This window comes from Triplophysa dalaica, chromosome 1 (assembly GCF_015846415.1).
Source record: "Triplophysa dalaica isolate WHDGS20190420 chromosome 1, ASM1584641v1, whole genome shotgun sequence".
NCBI classification, from domain to species: Eukaryota; Metazoa; Chordata; class Actinopteri; order Cypriniformes; family Nemacheilidae; genus Triplophysa; species Triplophysa dalaica.
The window spans coordinates 18,107,816-18,128,701 of record NC_079542.1 but is presented as its reverse complement, the minus strand read 5'-3'; the positions used below and the strand labels follow the sequence as shown (position 1 = coordinate 18,128,701).

At 36.6% G+C, this 20,886-nt stretch overlaps 2 protein-coding genes across 2 annotated transcripts; both read left to right on the top strand.

Annotated features, from left to right (window-relative positions):
* The first annotated feature begins 3,483 nt into the window (after positions 1-3,483).
* Positions 3,484-9,376, top strand: tppp3 (tubulin polymerization-promoting protein family member 3). The gene is made up of 4 exons (XM_056758703.1): positions 3,484-3,642; positions 5,999-6,196; positions 6,736-6,889; positions 7,427-9,376. Exons 2-4 carry the CDS (start codon positions 6,009-6,011, stop codon positions 7,616-7,618), a joined length of 534 nt encoding a protein of 177 aa, XP_056614681.1. The 5' UTR covers positions 3,484-3,642; positions 5,999-6,008; the 3' UTR covers positions 7,619-9,376.
* Positions 9,377-11,948: 2,572 nt separating this feature from the next.
* dpep2 (dipeptidase 2) lies at positions 11,949-20,777 on the top strand. The gene is made up of 11 exons (XM_056744420.1): positions 11,949-12,191; positions 13,073-13,221; positions 13,343-13,469; positions 14,978-15,107; positions 15,469-15,619; positions 16,136-16,205; positions 16,692-16,868; positions 17,065-17,149; positions 17,293-17,368; positions 17,654-17,789; positions 20,583-20,777. The coding sequence occupies exons 1-11, from the start codon at positions 12,177-12,179 to the stop codon at positions 20,775-20,777; spliced, it is 1,311 nt and encodes a 436-aa protein (XP_056600398.1). The 5' UTR covers positions 11,949-12,176.
* Positions 20,778-20,886: the final 109 nt, after the last annotated feature.

The window sequence follows — 20,886 nt, the reverse complement described above, 5'->3', positions numbered from 1 at the left end:
AATCACAGCATTGTTGTCGCACCATTGATCATTGTTGGATAACTTTAGACAGATCCAGTGCAAATATTAGGACCCTTAATGACTGAAGTGATTTGAGACAAGTGGACGGAAGATTCATTCCATCACACATCAAACATGCAAGGACGCGTGCAAAAACACGCAGCTCCAGACCTTTTGTTCTCAGGTGCACATGTGTTTCCTGTTGGCTGTGTGCAGCTTTAAATGAGCTGAAAATGAAGAGCCATTAGTTTACCAAGAAAAGCAACAGGTGAAGCGAAAAAAGAGAAGAAAAAAGACAAAAAGGATGGTTAAATTGGTATTTAGGATGGTAGCAGCCGACAATCTTCCATCTGCTGACCACTTCCTCACGCCCACGTTGATTCAAGTGATGACAGAATAATGATGTTGAAATATTCCAGATTGATGATGTATAGCTCATTGAAACCTTCTCTGATTGTACAGCCTCAGAAAACCTCAGAAAGTGCAAATGAAAGGAACATTTAAATGAATTGTTATAAACTGCACATGTTTTATATTAAAACAATGAGGTGCTAAGAACGAGATATAAATAAGATGTTATTGTGGAGATTTATTAATGAGCGATGAGTTAAAATATTGCATCGCAAGTGTTGACATGTTTTACTTTGTAAATGTCACATTATAGTAAACACAACACATTTCACTTCCTGCATGCCGTTTTGCTATTTGATTTGATAAGTTTGAAAACACAACAAAGTGTTTCCATGGCAACGAACAATGCCGACACCGGTTTAATATGTCAATCATCTAAAGGTCATACATTATACCAGTGTGTTTGTTTTCTGCATGCTTTGTGCACTTTTTGTTATTCAAACATAAAAAGATTTGTTAATTGAGCTCAAGTGTTTGTCATAGGTTGAACACATTTTTTTTACAGAAAGAAATAACTCAAACCAGTGTTTTTCCATATTAATGGTAATGTGTATAACAGAGCCTTCGCTGCAATTTTTTTCAGTTCAGGATGTGAGAAGTTTTCAGGGTCAGAAGTGTAGAATTGACGAGAGTTTATTGGCCAGCCATTTCAAGTTCAAGTTGTGGATGAACTCTTGTTCCCAAAGTTTGAGCTACTAATATAATACGACGTGTCACAGTGGCTGAAACTCAGTTCAAGGATTAAAATATTACCTTTTATGTATCTATTAGCAAGACATTTCCCGTGTTACTTAGTAACTTTCTTTGGGAAAAATGTACTTACTTAATGTCAGTGGCATAACTTTGTTATGAAAAGTGGGGGGGACAGAGATGACAAAACAATACTTTAATAAATTGTTTCTGGGAATATATATCATAAATAGTGGTTGGTCCGTCCATTGGCTACTCCACTTTTCGACACCTTCTCTCACAGTATGTGGTTCCCAAACTGTCATTTGGGGAAGGTAACTTGGCTGTTGCGGTGCATTACGCTTAAAAAACTTTATGACAAAAAATGTCACTTGTTCATGGGTTTAAGCGTTTTACAAGCAAATATAACTTAATTGTGTGCAACAGGAGATGGTGAGAAAGCAGCGCATCCTACATTTTCAACGAGTCTTAGATGATAATGGCCCCTAAACAATACACACCTTCCGCAAGCATTCCTTAATTTCTTCTAAAAAGTGGTGGGGACATGTCCCAGCCGTAAATTACGCCTATGCTTCATATGCATTTTGTATCTGAATATTAAATATAGACATTTAGAAGATTTTGTCTGGAGCAAGATGTTCTAAAGGCTTCAATACAAGTCATATCAAACGGTGACCTGCTCCTTATCTCGAAAAACAAAAACATAACAAATGTAATGCATCGGTGATGTATGTGGTATTTCTTTCTCATATCATTGTTTCTGCTGGAGGCAGCTGTACTGCAATCTGGTCAAGTGAGTAATGAAAGATTGATAATTTCACTAGATCACTGTTTGGAATGGCAACAAAACAAGCAAAGCCACTTTTGAGGGCTGTTTATCTAGAAGCCCCCATGGGTTAAATCCCCACAACACTCAAAATATTTTGTGCCTTGCTACAAATTTGCTGTCGCCTAAAACAGCCCAAATCAATTTGACTAACAGGATATGGATAAGTCAGTGCTGTGATGAAATATAAGACATAAAAGATATAAATGCAAAGCATTGATGTGTTTAGAAACATAGATGTAAAACAAATCATAGAGGGAAACAATAAATCTGTCAGGATACTGTATAAATGAAAGTGTTCTTTGTATATTTAAGTCTTTGTAAGTTAGCATTCGGCCAACAGTTTGTGGTGCATTTTGAACAGTCTATTGTACCTTCATAGAACTGGCGAAGAATGGCATCACAAACATTTTATATAAGAATGCATTATTCAGTTTAATAAAACTTCGTCATCCTGCATTCTGGTCTGATATGTTTTGCCATTGATACAAAAAAGTTGTAAAAGACATGCCAATGTGATAGAACATGAAAGAAATGAGGGCTTTACAAAACAGATTAAAAAAAAGACGAATGATTTAAGTACATAAAGTATGTGTTTGTAAATGTATGTTGATGTCATTTCAAAAAGGGATTAAATGGTTTAAAATGTAACAAAAAACATTTGTCTGTCATGTGTGGCCCCTCCCGATCACATTTGGCGTCAGATTCTAACTGACTTACTGATTCTGTCGTTATACAGTATGTCCTGTTCTTTGGACATAAAAGAGGAAAAAGACAGAGGGCAACCCTGGAAAATATGAACTCAGTGGCTAAAGGTGGTAGCCAAGAGAGAGAGCAATACATAAAGCTAGAGAAGAACACTTGCTTTCTCGCCATCCACACCAGCACCCTGAGGTTCGGACTTAATGTGAAAGAAAGTAAACTACTGGAATAAACCTCTAATATTCAGAAGCAAACCAAGGGGAAAACACAAAATGTTTTTAACACATTACTCATTTATTTAAAAACCAATATGAGAGCAATGCACACAAAATGGCAATTCATTTATAAACAGGTTTTACACATTTTGTTACGGCAGTAAAGTTGTTATATTGGATATAACTTATCAAAGAGACTATAAAGTTATGTGACTTTATCACATTAGAATAATGTTAATGCTTGTAATAGTGTGGCTTCACATTTAAATCGGTGTTTATTTATAGATTAATAGCTTGTCTCATTGACTTCTGCAGGTTCTTTCTAAAACACACACACAGTGCATGAGTAGCGTACAACACAACACAACACAACACAACACAGGAAAACAGAATATAAACAGAAATGCCCCACCCTGCATAGTGTAGAAATGCTTTCTCTGGCTTCCCTATGTTGCTATGCTCAAGCCTCTAGTTCACCCTGAATGATCAATGACCCTGGTCACTACAACTTGAGTAGGCTTTCTTTCTCTCTCTCTCTCTCTCTCTCTCTCTCTCTCTCTCTCTCTCTCACACACACAACTCTCTCTCTCCTCTCTTTTATTGGCATCCCTTGATGTTAAACAGGACGTCTCCATAGATACAGGAATAAACAGATGATAACAAGCCCTCAGCCCTTTAAAGCCCATTTCATAAGGGAGTAACAGGAGAGTCAGACAGACATAAAGAGAAAGAGGGCGAGAGAGCAGGAGGGGATAGAAATCGTGCAAACAGGGTGTATGTGGATTGGCAGCAGCACAGGTAAGAGCAATTTTACTGTTACTTTCACTTACAATCACCTAACTCTCTTCGAGATTGTTCTTCATACAGTATGCAGATGCACTTAACACCAGTATGCAAGCAAAAATGTAAGTGCTGGCATAGAGTGCTACTGCTTTTACAGAAACTCCTGGAGATTTCTTCATATGCAAGCACAAACACATATTGTAACAAGACAAATTCATTTAAATAATGCATCGGTATGCAGCGGCTGTGGTTACATGTTGATGCGATTATTAATGGAAACTGTATAGTACTCTGCAAGCTACTGTATGTTTGCTGTATGTACAACCACAAATCCATAAACACAAAGCAGTGTTATTTTAAAACAAGATCATATCTCTGATGTTTTCTGTGCAAATACGCTGCAAACATCTTGCCCCTAAACATTACTTAAATCTGAACACTTAAACAACAGCGGTGCTATATGGGTATTCTTCTCTGAACCGTCTTTAATATTTCCAGGTATTTCCTATACTACAGGTCATAACCTTAGTGTATTACATTTGTAGGACTGGCTTTAATTGACAGGTGTAATATTTTCAGTGCACAAAGACGAAAATATAAAAACATTTATTAACAAATATGTTTTAAAATTGAAATTAGTTGGGGAAACTTGGGAAAACAGCAGATGAGTTTATATGAAATGGGTTGCAATCAAACACGTAACTGTGTTGTTTATCAAATGATGTCATTTTATGGTTTTTGAGCATGGTCATCACATCCATTACATCACACAGTTCACTCTCCATTTCCAAATCTATTAACTTCGGTGTGAAATATGCTTCATGTACTAAATTCTGGAGTCAGTGGTTAGCTGCAAAGCTCTAAAGCTGGAGCGGTGGACAGGAAGACCATCATGTTGTTATTCTGTTTGCGTGTGTTGTGTCTGAATGGGTGGGAAAGTCTCTGTGTTTCCCTACTTTATACAATGGTTTCCATGGACACTTCAACGGAGTGTAGCAAGTGGGGGAATCTCATCAGAAGGCAGTGTGTATTACACACAGGGTGTGTGCTGTGTGTGTGTGTATGAGAGAAAGAGAGAAAAAGTTTCTGCGAGTTGATGTATGTGTGTTAGATGGGTGAGGCTCATACTCACAATGATGTCTTTATTCGGCTGTCTGTTTCAAGAGGCAGAGCTGCAGACTATGAGGATAACCCCAACAGCCGGCAACATACGATCTCTCACACACACATGCACACACATGCAACATTAACTCGACAAAAAAAATCCTATTTAAAGCATGATGCCTAAATTGGTTGTGGTCAAGCTACAATGACAGCATTAGAATTCCGGAATAATTATGTAAACACATTAAACATATTGTCCTTTGAATGAAGACAATGACCCCAACTACAGACCACACATAGAAATTATATACATTCAAGGTTATACATAAAATATGCAGTATACATTTTTGTCAAAGACTATGTCTTTTAGAGGCTTTTTTGTGTGTGTTTTGAGGCTAAAGATGGCTGAAGAGGTTGGATCTGAACCCAGTGCAAGCCCACCCACTATTGCTGTGCTCATCACCTCTTTAGGAAGCACCCAGCTGCCAAACCTCTGGCATCCATCTGAAACATTCCACAATAACTCCAAGATACATCAGACCATCTACACACCTACTCTCCTGTCTATCGACAATGGCTGGCCTGTGCTGAAAGTACAGCACTGGCCTCATTGATCTTCAGCTTTAAGAAAGAGACAGGCCAGTGTATCACTATATGAGTGCAAAAAAATTGTAAACAGTGCAAAAGAAAAAAAAACGTTCTTGTATGTTAAAGGGAAAGAGACAGAATTCTTTAGGAAATGTTGTCATCAGACAGTTTTAGTGTATTGCTCAGTGTCACCTCATTACTCATTCATTAGTAACAAGGTTCTGCCGCTGCACACACACAACTCGTGTTACTTTTGGCTGGTGCTTTAACTGGCCTTTTATTCATTCAGCTCATACAAAACACAACGGAAAACAGGGTGAAGCAAAAGTTGTGATGGCGCACAAAGAGACAGAAAAAGAGACACAAAGAGACAGAAAGGCAAAATCACAGGGCAATTTAGATCATTCAGATGACTGGGATTGCTACATCAGAGCATTAGGTACTTTGTTGTCTGGACTCGATCTCTTCAGTACAGCCTGAGGCTTTGAAAGTTCTGTATAATAAACATTTGAGATTACTTTGAGACGATAATACCGTAGAAGTCTGTGATTTTATTCTTTTCACAATCAAGGCTTTGGTAATTCTTATTTATCACGCCACTCTTGAAGTTGACATATTATACATGCTTCTTTTATAGTAAACTTTCCGTTAGATCATGGCCTTACTATTTGTTTGGCAGAATACCCAATATGGCAGAGAGCACAGACATGGACGAACTACTGCAGTCCTTTAAGAAGTTTGCAATCCATGGTGACACCAAAGCCACCGGGAAGGAGATGAACGGGAAAAACTGGGCTAAACTGTGCAAAGACTGCAAAGTTATTGATGGCAAGACCGTCACCGGCACCGATGTAGATATCGTCTTTACCAAAGTCAAGTGAGTTTGTCAATGTTTGTTTTGTTCATTTTACATGTATTAAAACAAAATCATTTCTGTTGCATTATTAAACCGCAGGGGAAAAAATCACTAAATAAATAGAATACATATGAAACAGAATACATGGCATTATTGCCACAAGACTGTAATCTACAAAAACATTACATGAATTTTCCAAGACTATAGGACATTTAATCAATTAATATGATAATCAAGAAAAATCAAGACGACTATATAAGAACAGGAGTGAAACTTACATAGGGAATTAGCAATGATACCATGAAAATGTGCAGTAATAATAAAAACTTAAGCAGTGAAGACTAATATTGTAGTTGGATCGTTGTAATAAAAGTTATATTACCAGCATTAACAAAACCTTAGTATAAGCTAATATCTGCAGTTTCTCAGTAAGCAGGCCGAATGTAAGTGTAATCATAAGTGTCATCATTTTAAATTGATGACAATTTTAGGGGGAATTTCTACAATAGACAAGAACATTTTTGTATCATTGAAAAGACTATTTGTGCCTTATGATTTAGAGCGAAGACATCTCGAGTCATAACATACGAGGAGTTCCAGAAGGCTCTAGAACAACTGGCTCCAAAGAGGTTCAAAGGTCAAAGCAAAGAAGAGGCACTACAGTCAATATATAAGTTAATTGAAGGCAAAGAACCCACCAATGTTGGTGTGACGGTAAGGCAACCATTTAATAATGTGAATAATTCCATATAGCACATTCATGTTCCTATACATATATGTTGATATACAGCATGACTGCAACAACTCAAATTACCATCACATCAGACCTTTAATGTTACAAATATTATAGAAGGCAACAAACTCAATTACAACTTACATAGTAACTACTGGACTACTTCAGATTTGCTACACTATAAGCAGGCACCTATTCCTTGATCTGTTCACTATAACTGTTGGGTATTAACAAATCTGCCCCAAAAAGTCTTAAGAACTGCTGAATTTGATCTTCTTAAGATATAAAGTTAAGGGAATATATCATTTTCACCCAATTATAACAAGCTCTGCTTGGATAGGCTGAAACAACCTTATAAAAGGTTGTGTCAACCTCTTTCTTTTTATTAAAGAGGTTATGTACGGTTACATTTATACAAATAGTTATAAGTTTAGTGTTTATCACCTTCAAAGCCTTGTTGTGGCTTTAAAATATATCCTGTTTTGTTCATCTTTCTTTCCATTCTTTAACCATTTTAGAAAGTGGCAAAAACTGCTGCAGTGGACAGATTAACCGACACATCTAAATATACCGGGTCTCACAAGGAGCGCTTCGATGAGAGCGGGAAAGGTAAAGGGAAAGGTGGTAGGGAGGAGGTTGTTGAGCACACAGGATATGTAGCTGCCTATAAGAATGCTGGATCGTATGAAGAGAAGACGAAGGCCAAGTAAGGCCTCTTCTAATAGCCTACTCTTCTAAGCTCCGAGCTCCGTCTTCATCAGCACTTAGGTCTGGACCAAAGCCAAACTTGAACTTTGACCTGTGATTTACACACCTACCAAGAAGAGTGACACTGTGACACATAGGTATTGTTTGTCTTTAAAGAACATGGTCTTTTTTCTTGAGATGTTTGTCAGTGCAAGCATTAATTCAGCTTCGGGAAATGTGCATCTTAACATCACACTGTTTCAGAAGAGAAGAAAAGATTTTCCTTCAACACACATATGGAAGATCTTCATTCATCGCTACATTTTCACATGAATGGGCTTTTCACACGTAACATCCGCGTTTCACAGGAAGAACCCGCAGCAGTTTCCGGTTGGGGTGAATAAAAGTAGAGAGAAATGGGAAACTGAGAAAATAGTTAAGGTATATAGAAGTGCTGTTCTACCGTACTTTCATAAGTTGACATGTTGTTGTAACATTCAAATTCGGTAGAACAGCACTTCATACATATCAGGACGTCCTCAGACCATAGCGTGTGCTGATATCTCAGTACTTAGACGTCAGACGAAACGGCATTTAGCCTTAGACAAAAGGGCATCATTTCTCAGCAAAACAGCATCAGGACTAAACTGTCGCACAATCAGGCATCGGGTAAATCGGCCTAAGACTATAAGGCATCAGGTCTCATGCAACAAGGCATCAGTTGAAATGTCCAATTTAACTATTTTCCCATTTCTCTCTGCCGTAAGCCTCCCCAACCGGAAACTGCGGCGGGTTCTTCCTGTGAAACGCGGAATGCGCGCCCATTCAGCTAGAAGTTACATAATATCAATATCATTCTAACAGGACGTAGATTTATATTTGTCTTCTCTCTGTGTCCTTCTGTTGTTTGCCATACTTTCTGGATTTCAATGTCATATCTTTTTTCTATTTTAGTTAGTCTACTGTGTTAATGAAACTGGAACTTACATTTACATGGTGTTGCATAAACTGTTACTAAATATTATTTGGTGTATTTTATTTTTGTTTACTTTGAATAACAAATAGACATTCACATGCTAAATATTTTTAGCAGCTGTGTCCCAAATCGCGCACTTATGCACTATTCTACAGGATTTTGTAGTATAAATAGTGTGAGTTATTCTCACACTTCAAGTACCTGGATGACGCACTCTTTCAACCGAAAATATGAAATGTAGAACATGGACACTTCATGCACTCAACGATCAAAGTTTCGCTTATGTAGCACAAGGGAGGCGGGCCTATCGGACACAGCTCGAGCAGAACTCTCCTGCAGAGTGATGGAACTCATTAATCTGATGATGACTAAAGTAATGCTGGGCAAAGCAGATGAAAACTACATTAAACGTACAAATTAATTTATATTCACACGCATGGTGCCGTGCGATTGACGTCATTTGCGCTCGTCTGGGAACCGATTAGTATTCAATTTGGGATGATACTTCCCTTCTAAAATTCACACATTGTTGAGTGCATGGTTGAAGGGCATATTATGTCATTTGGGACAAAGCTATAGTTCTGGTTCTGTTAAACAGTGCTAAAGAAATTATGTTTGGGCTCTTTAGTTCTTCTGCTTCTAGGTCTAAAAATGGTCTTTGTATTTAAATTCTCAGTACTGTACCTGACTTCTTAAACTAAATTCAACAGGGTGACCATATTTTGTCCACAATACTAATGCTACCAAAGCTCTTGTAACTTGTCTTCGTTAAAATAAATAAAGTATACTTACTGTAATAACATCATGTAAGACACGTTTGGCTTTCAATTAGGCCTAATACATGTTTTTCCAAGTTCACTTGTATATCCAGCATGACAAATAAAATACGAAAGATGTAAGGAATGCCGGTCCATTTGTCCGATGTTTCCCCGAGGGACAGGCAGACGCCGCCGCTGGGCCCTCTGTTGTCAAGGCAACCGCAGCGCACACACAAAAACAGCCCGGCCCGGGCCGCCACCTGGCTCCGTCAACCTGCCTCTGCCCTCTGTGTATTTGTAACCAAACACACTCGTTCATGGCAACGTTTGTTTGCTTCATCTCCTTGGAAGCCTTAAATCAAAAACATGTGGGTACATTCCTGCTCAGGCTTTTGTTGCTGCTGTCACAGGCTGATGAATGGCTTCACGTAGCCATCAGTCAGATGAATGAGTGGTCTGTTGAATGGTGAGCCCGACAGGCTTGACTTGACGCTGTTGATATCATCTGCCGCACATGTAGCACCAGGCTGTCGGACTGCATGTGGAGCGCATGCGTGATATATAAATAGGCCTACTCTCAATTACGTGGATATGTATTCGTCTCGATTGTGCCACCTGTAGTGGCCTGAAAAAGCATTTGCAACAAATTATGAAATACCGGTTCACATGATTTATACTATATTTATTATACAAAAGAGCATATAAAACAATTATCTGTCAAGATATGCATTACTAATTAGAATGTTAAAAAGCAGTACGCCTACCTATAATGTACAATAATGTGCAGCGTATAGGAATATAAAGTAGGCTAGGTCAAACTGAACAATAGGGATATATGCTTTATATTTTAAGAATAAATTGATTATATGAAAAACATTTAATGAAACATGATCCGTTATTTAACTGACTTACTTTTCCCTAGATGCTTATAATTTTGCTTTAAATAGTTTAGAATAGCGAGTCTGATTGACTTTCTATGGGTGTGGTTTCTTAAGTAGAATAAACATAACATTCAATAAACGACAAAGCCTGCATATTAAACAATAGATTCAGAACTATAGGGCTGAATTTAATTCGGGCTACATAAATTGCCACCAGATGGAGCTCAATAATAAACAATCCCTTGAGAGTCTTGAATGCTTTTTTTCTCAATCCTTTATTATGATTTATGATTAACAACAAAAAGACAATAGCAACATTTATCCTCCACAATCTGTAGTGAATTTTAAACTAATTAATTCCTACATGTATTACATATAAAAATAAACAAACAAACAAAAAACAAAGAAAAGAAGAAAAGATAAGAAAAGAAAGAAACGCTGTAAAATCACACAATGAAACCAAAATCATCAACAAAGAAAATTAGAATGTCTTCTGGCGTGACCAAAGTGTCATTAAGATAATTAATATGAGATTCAGAAAGTGATTAAACTTATTGGAGGTTCACTGCAGTGTCTGTTATGGTGCATTCATTCAGAGCTGCGTCCAAGATTAATTTCAGATGAATGACTTCATCTATCTATGTTTATAAACTTGCAGCTCATTGCCCCCAAGCTGCTAAAGTCCATATTTGTGGAAAATGTGCACTCGTGGAAGTGTCCATGCTGTCTCAGCACATAGGCCTACCACATCTATCAGTTGGCTATAAGATGCCAACTCCTACAGAAAACCTGTCATGACCCATTGTGATTTCAGAGACGTTTGTTTTGTTCTTCAGTTTATTATAATGTAAATTATCCGTGCAGAACGTATAACACACATATAACATCTGTTACTTTACTTATGTAATGTACGGTAGGAATACATAAACCTGCCTGAAACATAATTATGATGCATTTCAGAAAATGTAGGCCTACAGTATGTACACCAGAATACAACTTATTTACTGTAATAATAGTTGGCAAATTAAAAATGTTTAGTTTTAGACCCAAACTAAAATCGATTGTTTAGAGGTGTTATTACTGTTTGACCAGGAGATGGCGTGAAATAGAAAGTTTTCCAAACAGTTCAAATTTCATCAACAATTTTAAGAAAAAAGAGATTTATTTGTTATGTGGTGCATTCAATACATGGTAATATGCATATTAAATTAAATAGATAAAAAATTCAGATAATGGCTTATTGAAATCGTTATGGTCTGTTAAAATCTTACTGGATGTTCTTAATAGACACTAATTACTCATGTAAACACATTTTATGGAGTGATTTTTTTCTTCGTGGATTTATACTTTATATAGACTGAAGGTAATGCCACGAATTCTAAATTTCATGACGTCATAGTGGTAGCTAGAACAGATGATGCTATGCATGTGTACACTTTTTGTTATACATATTCAGTATTACCTTGTTTGTGTGTGATGTGATATGTTTAGATGTTTATGATGTAGGATGTGCTGAAAGGTATTCTGTTCACTTGTCATATAAAGCTTTTTTCTGTTCCAGATTGCCACTGGGTGTTTGTTTTGAATTCAATGTGTGCACTCTCCTAAATGTTTTGTGCTACAGGAAATAAGAAGTAAATGTCATAACAAAAGGGTCAGAAATTGTGGTGCTTTAAATAATCATTGCCTCTATACAAAGCATCTGATAAAGTCAGGCAGAACGTTTTTGTTGTGCAAAGACACAAGTGCCTCCGAGCTACAATCCACATCTGGCGGCTTTTATCGATGTGCCGACCTGAAGCACTCAGTAGAGGGCGATGCTTGTCTGAATGGCCAGCATTCATGTGTTTTAAATTGAAAAATAACAGCTCTGTAAAAATCAACATATGGGCAAGTACTGAACTTCGTAAGTTCCAGAGAACATTTAAAGACTATTCTGATCACACACTGATATCTCTTCCCGTCGATGAGTGCTAACACGGTGAGTAATGCTGTTATTCTTTGTACATTACATACAACCCCTTACGAAAATTTACCATGGTTTTACTAGAGTAAAAACCTCCAAAAAACATGGTTATTGTAGTCAAACAATGGTTATCACAAAATAACCATGGTTTTGAAAACCAAGTTTTTGTAAAAAACATTGTAAACGATTGTTACTGTAGTAAAACCATGGTTTTCAGTAATTTAGTGCGTGTTTGATATGACGGAGTGTAGTATTCTGGAACTAATTGTCCCCCTACAGTGAAATATTCCTCAAGATGAGATGAATTTCTAAAAGTCAATTCATACACATACATTGATGTCTTGCTTCAGTAATGTTATTGAAAAACTTCCGTTTCGAGTTTTTGTCATATTAGGGTCAAGACTTTATAACCCCTTCTGTTATGGTCACTATATTGTAGTCATTTACAGAACTGACCGATTTTTTTAACATGTCCGTATTTAATCATTTAAAATTTAAATGAGTTAAGTGTATTAATATACAGTACAGTAAGTGTTTTTATGCTGCGATTACACACATCACTGCATGACACAATTTGTGAGAATTGTTTATTTAATGAAGCACACAAAAACATTTTGAAAAATTGAAAAGTGAACAATATGTGTGTGAAACGTTAGACACCTTGTTGTAAAATTAGGTTGCTCTTTGATTGCTAATTCATTAACTAATGTTAACTGAACCATAAAGTGTTTTCAAATAAACTAAAATTATATTGTTTGAGAGAGATTCAAATTATTTTAAGATAACTTATTTCACTAGGCTATAAACCTAAAAAAAATGCACTGCCACTAAACAAATAGTACTGTTTTAAAAATGCTCTTTGAAACAAATCTTGAACCACTTATTTTTGTTATCAGCTTCGTAGGATGTTAATATATAAAGAAGCTGGTATCAGTGACCAACGGATACAGTGGTTTATATTCATCCTTTTCACACTTCTTCATGGAGTAATATCTGAAACCAGTAGAGCACTGGACATAATGACCAAATATCCACTAATTGATGGGTAGGACTCACTTTTCTCTGTTTTTACCAGTGGAGTATATAATGATATAAAGAGAAATTTGTAGTATTTAAACATTGAATCTTTTGTTATATTTCACACTTGCTATACATCTTTTCCTTAGACACAATGACTTGGCATTGCAGCTGAGAATACATCATCGCAACAAACTAAGCCTGTTCGATTCACACAACAATCCTTTGGTGGCTACAGATATCAGTCGCCTCACAGCTGGTCGTGTTGGAGGCCAAGTAATTTTTCTCGTTGATAACAGTAAAATGTTGGATCTTCAAATGGTTCTGCAATGTCATCTGCTATTTATCTTCACGATTTTTGTATAAAAAATTGGATTGTGTACTAACTTATTTAAAGGGATAGTTCACCCAATTCTTTCATCATTTTACTCACCTTCGAGTTGTTCCAAATCTATATACATTTCTTTGTTCTGATGAACACAAAGAAAGATATTTGGAAGAATTAAATTTTTTTGTTCTGTTGAATACAAAAGAAGATATTTGAAGAATGTAGGACAGCAAACAGTTCTTGGGCACTTTTGACTACAATTATCATTTTCCCTACTATGGTAGTTAATAGGGTCCAAAAACTGATTGGTTATAAGCATTCGTTCAGAACATCTTTCTATTTTCATCTTAACAAAGAATGTATACAGATTAATGGGCTCTATGCATGCATGACTTCCGCTTTTCACAAGAAGAAACCTAGGCAGTTTCCGGTTGGGGAGACTTAAAGCAGAGAGAAATGGAAAAATGAGAAAATTTTTCAATTTAGCAGATGCTGTACACAGCAGTGGTATATAAAAGAGGCGTTCTACCGCAGTTGAATGTTATAAAATACAATACATACACTTTAATGTCACCATGGAGAAATTGTCTTGGGCTTAGTGAATCCTGCATTTCCAGGTCACACACACACACACATATATATATATATATATATATATATATATACATAAGTAGATAAATACCCAGGCCAGTAGGTAAATAAGACAGTAAATTAGTCACATAAACTCGGCATAACAATCTAGACATGGGAACAATGCGGACAGGCATCTTATTGCACCGCTCAACCGGCCAGGATTGTTGCACATATAACTTCTGCGTAAATCATAAAACCTACAATAAATAATAATGACCACCAAAAGAATAGATAGTCTTAACAGTAATACTCTAAGGGAATCAGTGCTAACAGGGACGATCACTGGTACAACAAAATTTTGTGCAACTTTTGGAAATATCATTTTAAACATGATAGAACATCACTTCTATGTAGCACTACTGTGTGCCACAATGTACAGCATTTGCTAACTTGAACTATTTTCTCATTTTTCCATTTCTATCTACTTTAAGTCTCCCCAACTGGAAACTGGAAATGCGGAAGTCTTGCATGCATATAGCCCTTTCATGACAGAATTTTCATTTTTGGGTGAACTAACACACCTATTCACCAAACGGTTCTGCCCTTGACTCCCCAAAACTTGCACAAGCAATTTGTTTTAACTTTCTCTGCAAAACTGTTTATCACACTTGATCTTTTTATCTTGTGGATTTATGCCACAGTATTTTTTAACAGTTTATCTTATAAATAAATCTGTGTTTTCTCTCCTAATTATTTTGGGAAGGAAATGGCCAATTGCTCAAAATTTTATGCTACTAAGGAAAACCCATTAGAGGGAAGTAAGAGAAGAGAGAAGTTTATCGGTTAGTCCATCTCTGAAATCTACTCAATATATGTCTGCTAGGTGTTTGCAGCGTACGTGTTGTGTACAGCTCAAGACAAGGATGCTGTTAGGCTGGCCTTGGAACAGATTGATGTTATTCGTCGTCTATGTACTGAAAACCCAGAGCTTGAACTGGTGACTACAGCTGAAGGTACTGTGACCTATACTGTGAAACTGCAAAAGAAGGTGATAAGGCTCAGATGACATGCTTCTGGTCCAGGCTTGTCTTACACCTGATGTAATTCTTTTTATTTTCACCCTCGCTATGTGAGTTAAAGGTAAAAAGCCTCAGTGCTTCCAGTCTTGTAAATTTCTCTCTGCAAAGAGTTTCAGTAAACAAATCTGTAGTCGACATTTGTTGTGTACAGTATGTTTCATGAAAATAGTATTTTAGTTGATTTCACTCATGGTTTTGGAAAATCCTTCTTTATGGCATTAATGTTTTGGAGTGATTAGGGGAAATGGAAATGTACTGTACACAGTACTGTACAGCGTATATTTGTTTCCCTCAGGTTTTAAAAACTCTAGAAACAGGACAAAAATAGCCTGTCTAATCAGTGTGGAGGGAGGTCACACCATCGACAGCAGTTTACCAGCATTGCGCATGTTCTACCAGCTTGGAGTAAGATCCATGGCCCTTACACACACCTGCAACACACCATGGTAAATACTCACCTTAACTTACAAAACGTTCATGAAACATTGACAAACATTGGTTAGGAGAAACACAGAAGTCACTGTCTTATGTCTTTGTCTTATTCATATTTCATACGTTTAAAGCAACACTTTGGAACATTCTGCTCACAGGTTCCTCCATGTGGTTGATAAGCGCAATTGTCTGTTACTAGTGTCGTGAATACTGTCACTGTATAAGCTTCCCGCCCTGGGGAACGCAAAACATGAACATTTTTTTACTAAGCTGATGGAACAAAAACAATGAAATGAATGCAGAAACGCAGGCAGGGGATGGGCGGGGCTGTGTACGGACCAGCACACAGAACTTAAAGAGTATAGTAGCCGCTCTGAGGCTGCTTAGGTAGCAGCGGGAGTAGAGTTGGTCCGGTTTAGAGTTTTTCTACCACTAAAATAATTTTTGAAACAATATATTAAGGTCGAAAAACTGCAGTTGTTTGTTTAAAGTGTTGCTTTATGCATACTCCTGTATTGTCCCATTTATAGGGCTGAGAGCTCATCAAAAATATACCAGCATTACCAACGGAAGAGCAATAAACTGACAGAATTTGGTAAGGTAAGGTTTTTCTCCCCATTCAGAAAATGTGTGATCATATTAGAAGAATATGCAAGAATCAATTGTTTAGCCCTGTATTAGAGGCCTTATTCTTTCTTTTTCTGTATTTGGAGATGCTTATTTGTGTGTTGTCTTAGAACCCAAAGATCAGAGCCACATGTTTTACAAAGCATATTTGGCTTTGACCTTGGAGCTACTAAAATATTCAAAAGTTTCATATTCTGTTCACACAGTACACAGCAGATTTGTTTTCATTATTACAACCAAAAGATATCACGTATTTAAACCGCTTTACAATGTTGTTGACAATTGACTCAATTATATTGACTATGTAAGTTTTGTTGTTTGACTACACAACGTACTCATTGTAATACTGGTTTTATAATACTGATGCTTTTAGTGGATTTTGAAGTGTAACATAAATATTTGTTAGTATCTCAGTTTGTGGTATGATTCGACCTGTGTATGTTCACTTCCTGTCCTCAGGCAGTGGTTTCTGAAATGAACAGGTTAGGAATGCTGGTTGATCTGTCACATAGCTCTTGGGAAACAGCCAAAGCAGTGCTGACACATACTGCAGCTCCTATTATTTTCAGTCACTCCTCAGCATACGCTGTCTGTAACAACACTCGTAATGTACCCGACGACCTGCTACTCCGGCTGGTGAGATCATCTGTGTTCAAAAAACTTAGAACATACTATTCGTTTTATTCTCTGAAATGCAATAAATAGATGTTGGTGTCTTTTTTATCAATAAGTATATACTAAAATGCTAACCCGCTTCTGGGTTCTCTGAGCCTACCTATTATAATTTTTTTCTAAACGAAATCAACAGGGTTTACTTACTTTTCCTTTCTAGAAAGAAAATGGCGGACTTATCATGGTGAACTTCTACAGCGATTTTGTGGCATGTTCAAAAAAGGCAAATGTCTCTGTGGTGGCTGGTGAGAAAACAAACAATACAGTACATGATATGAAAAAAGTTATGTTATTTACATTTACATTTACATTTAGTCATTTGGCAGACGCTTTTATCCAAAGCGACTTACAGTGCACTTATTTAATTAATCTTAATCTTATTCTTTAGATCATTTTGATCACATAAAGCGGGTAATAGGAGTTGAAAGTATTGGGATTGGTGCAGATTTTGATGGTGCACGTGGGTAAGTAATTGCAAGCCAGTTTACATCTCATAGCTATCATGTTTGTTTACTCTCCTTATCTGCTTATTGTGAATTTCCTAAAAATCCATGCATTGTTCTTATGCGACATTCTGGATAATTTGAGCTTTCAGCTGTTAGCAGAAGCTCAATGTCTACACCAGTTAACCCTTTTTTCCAAATTTAGAATGAGAAAGTAATATGTGCAGATTCCACATAGATCCGAGACCCTTATCTTATATGTATGTGTTTATGCATGCCCATATTATGTGTGCCTGTATATTACAGATTTCCTCAAGGCCTGGATGATGTCTCCAAATATCCAGCTTTGATAAGCGAGCTGATATCACGGGGCTGGAATGAGAAAGAGCTGGCCGGAGTGTTAAGACTGAACTTCATCAGGGTCTTCAGAAAGGTTGAAAAGGTCAGAAAAAGGTTATTTAATTCAGATGGCCCAGGTCAACATAAATTGGAATCAACATTATATTTAGAGCCTGTCCTCTTCCAAAAAATGTCCCCATATGTCGTTTATCTAAACAGTTTCATATAACCTATTGTTACATATGAAAGATAAGAACCCTCTTGCTATGGTAAAATGTACCAAAGATTGATAGCAATCAGGATGGGGGTTGATTTTTTTCATGTTTTTTTTTTACCCTTTCCAGTATTAAATTGACAAATTTTGCTTTATATATTTGGCAGACACTTTAGTGCATTCAAGTTATACATGTATTGCTCAGAATTTGTGTTCCCTAGAATTCTCCTTCTGCTGTTTTCTGTGAACTTTACTATTTTTTCATCTACCAATGCAACCTCATCTGCTCCTTTTAACTTTTCTTTCTTAGAACTGGATACTTTTCTGAGAAGTAGTCAGCACTATCTAACATTCCCACACAACCCCTAGGTTATTTAAGGTGTAGGTTCACACTTTTTCTATCTGATTTCTTCTTAAAATGTTGAGATTAAATCTTGTGGTATGCTGCAGCTACCAGCCGTTTCAATCAGCCTATGTTCTCAAAAACAAAAAAATCTGTCATTTTCACTCACTGAGAAGCCATTGATCTGTTTGATCATCACTTTTAGTTTTTGCTGGACTTTTTCCCAAATTTTTTGTCAATTTTATTTTACTTTTTTAGTGAACTGGTATTGTGTTATCCATTCTTAAGAGAACCCTCATCTCATTTGGACTGTATGAAGTAGCCTATAGACCTATCACAGTATCACAGGAAGTTTCTGCCATTCTCATAATAATCTTGATTGCCTATACAGTAGTATTGCATACTTCGTATCTTCGAAGAGTGTTTAGTTTGATCAAATTTATAAAAGAGAGATACAGCTGTACGATTATTTCTGTAATGCATTACAGTAACGTATAACGTTTTACACTACGCAGTAGTGTAAGGGATTATAAATCAATTTTCAGTAATACTTTACTCGGTTCATGTTCAGTAGCGCTTGCCTTACAACAAACTTTTCACCCGCGTACATTAACAAATTAAAAATCCCGCAAGTAAGTTCTATTGCCTGTTCGTGAATAGACGCGTGTGGTGTCAGTCATCTTCCTCTGGCTGGTGGAACTTTTTATTTTGTATTGTAACACGGTATGATTTCAGCATCTGAGCTCGAGGTCTGCTATTGGACCCGCCCGGTTCGCTGTAAGCCCTAGCACCAGTGTTGCCAGGGTCGCGGTTTCCCCGCACAATTACACTATTATGAAAATGCAGTTGAGGGAAAATTATGGAACCGAAGGTTTTTGGGCTACCTTCCTAACATACTGCGGCCACCAATTTTTTTTTTGTATTATAAAGATAAATGTTATTTGATGAAATTCTTAATGTGTATTAATACTCCGGTGAATACCTACAACTCCAGGTTCTGCCAATTTATGCTACCCTGTCAAATTTTGCTACCTCCATACAAATCAGGACTAGCCCCTCCCACAACCCAACCCTTACACCTAAGTTACCCCTCCCCAAACCCAATCACAACACAAGCGTAGCAAAATTCTATTGGTAGCATAAATTGACAGAACACCCCCATGTTTTTAAAAGTGTGGGGAACGAGCGTCTGACAGGCAGCCTACAGTACAGGGAGGGACGCAGGAGCTCAGCTCAATCAAAGAGGAAAATATAGCGGTAGTATTAGACAATGCATCCGAATTATGTTTTTACCAATGTTTCGTACTAAGGTGCATGGTACTCAGGCGTAATTGTACAACAGTCGATTCTTCTGCCAAGCCAAATATCCCGTTTGAGCAGTTCTATAAGCTGTCTAAAACAACTAAAACATTGACATGCTTGCATATTATACATATGCAATAAATGTAATCATCCATTTCTTAAGCAAGTTTTTGCATGTCTTATTAAGAGAAAACACGTTTATCGCCCATTTCCGTGGGTGGCCTTGAGCACACATGGGATCTTTTTTAAAGGGTTACTCCACCCAAAAATTCTGCTATGGATTACTTACCCTCTAGTTGTTTCAAACCTGTATAAATGTCTTTCTTCGGTTGAACACAAATATATTTGGTAGAATGTTAGCAACTGAAAAATTATTTGGGATCATTGACTACAAGCAGAAAAGATTCTAATGGTAGTCAAAGATGACCCAGAATTGTTTGCTTTCCTAAATCTCCCAAAACATCTTTTGAGTTCAACAGAACAAAACATATATACAATACCTAGGAAACCATTCAGATTAGTAAATATAGCAATAAATAAGTAAAAAAAAGTTAGTACAAATACATTTTGTCATTTTAGAATATTAAGTTCTACTTCTGTATTTATTTTGGTGAAAGTAATACAGGATTCATTTAAAATATTACAATTATGAGATACAGTTTGGAAGTAACTTGCACAAATCTGGTCACGTCCAACTTGATTTTTAACAAGTTGACCATGTTAAGCATGAGAAGCCTGCACATTGTAAAGAAGTCTGAATGCATGACATAGCATGATATCTCCGCTTTAAATTCTTTTTTCCACCACTTTTGGTTCTGTTTTGTTCATATTTTGTCTTCTTTTCTAAGTAGTTTTTCTTCTTTTTCTTAGTAAAATATTCTCAATCAAGCATTAGAATTTCTTCAAAAATTCCACTATTTTTAGGTGTATTAAGTATTCTAAAAGTATTTCCATAAATGTGGTCAGAGCGTATTTGAATACCTTTGAAAACCTTTTTACTTTCTCTGCTCTGCTATGCTCTCTCTCTATATGTTTAGGTACGCGATGATATGCTTAACACTTCACCCAGTGAAGTAGAAATCCCATTTCTCGACGCAAACAACAGCTGTCGTGCGATCTTGACCCATCCAGTCAGGATAGAGAATAGCTATCGAAACCAGAAATCTCCTTTGTTGCCTGTAAGAGCTGTGGCTTGGTTTTTCCCAATTTTTGTTCAATTAATTTATTATTAAAGGATCTTAAATTTTGATATAAAATTCCTTCTTCAGCTTTTATTTGTTTTGCCTTTGTATTCTGTCAATTACTTATGCTTAAAGAAAACATTGGTTGAGTAACAAAGTA

Bases quoted from the DNA above. Each gene is read 5' to 3' on its own strand.
- dpep2 (XM_056744420.1), top strand. The intron at 17,369-17,653 runs GTAAGTAATTGC...TGTATATTACAG, and splicing joins GATTTTGATGGTGCACGTGG to ATTTCCTCAAGGCCTGGATG. The intron at 17,790-20,582 runs GTCAGAAAAAGG...CTATATGTTTAG, and splicing joins TCTTCAGAAAGGTTGAAAAG to GTACGCGATGATATGCTTAA.
- tppp3 (XM_056758703.1), top strand. From the start codon at position 6,009: ATGGCAGAGAGCACAGACATGGACGAACTACTGCAGTCCTTTAAGAAG. The intron at 6,197-6,735 runs GTGAGTTTGTCA...CTTATGATTTAG, and splicing joins ATCGTCTTTACCAAAGTCAA to AGCGAAGACATCTCGAGTCA. The intron at 6,890-7,426 runs GTAAGGCAACCA...TAACCATTTTAG, and splicing joins CCACCAATGTTGGTGTGACG to AAAGTGGCAAAAACTGCTGC.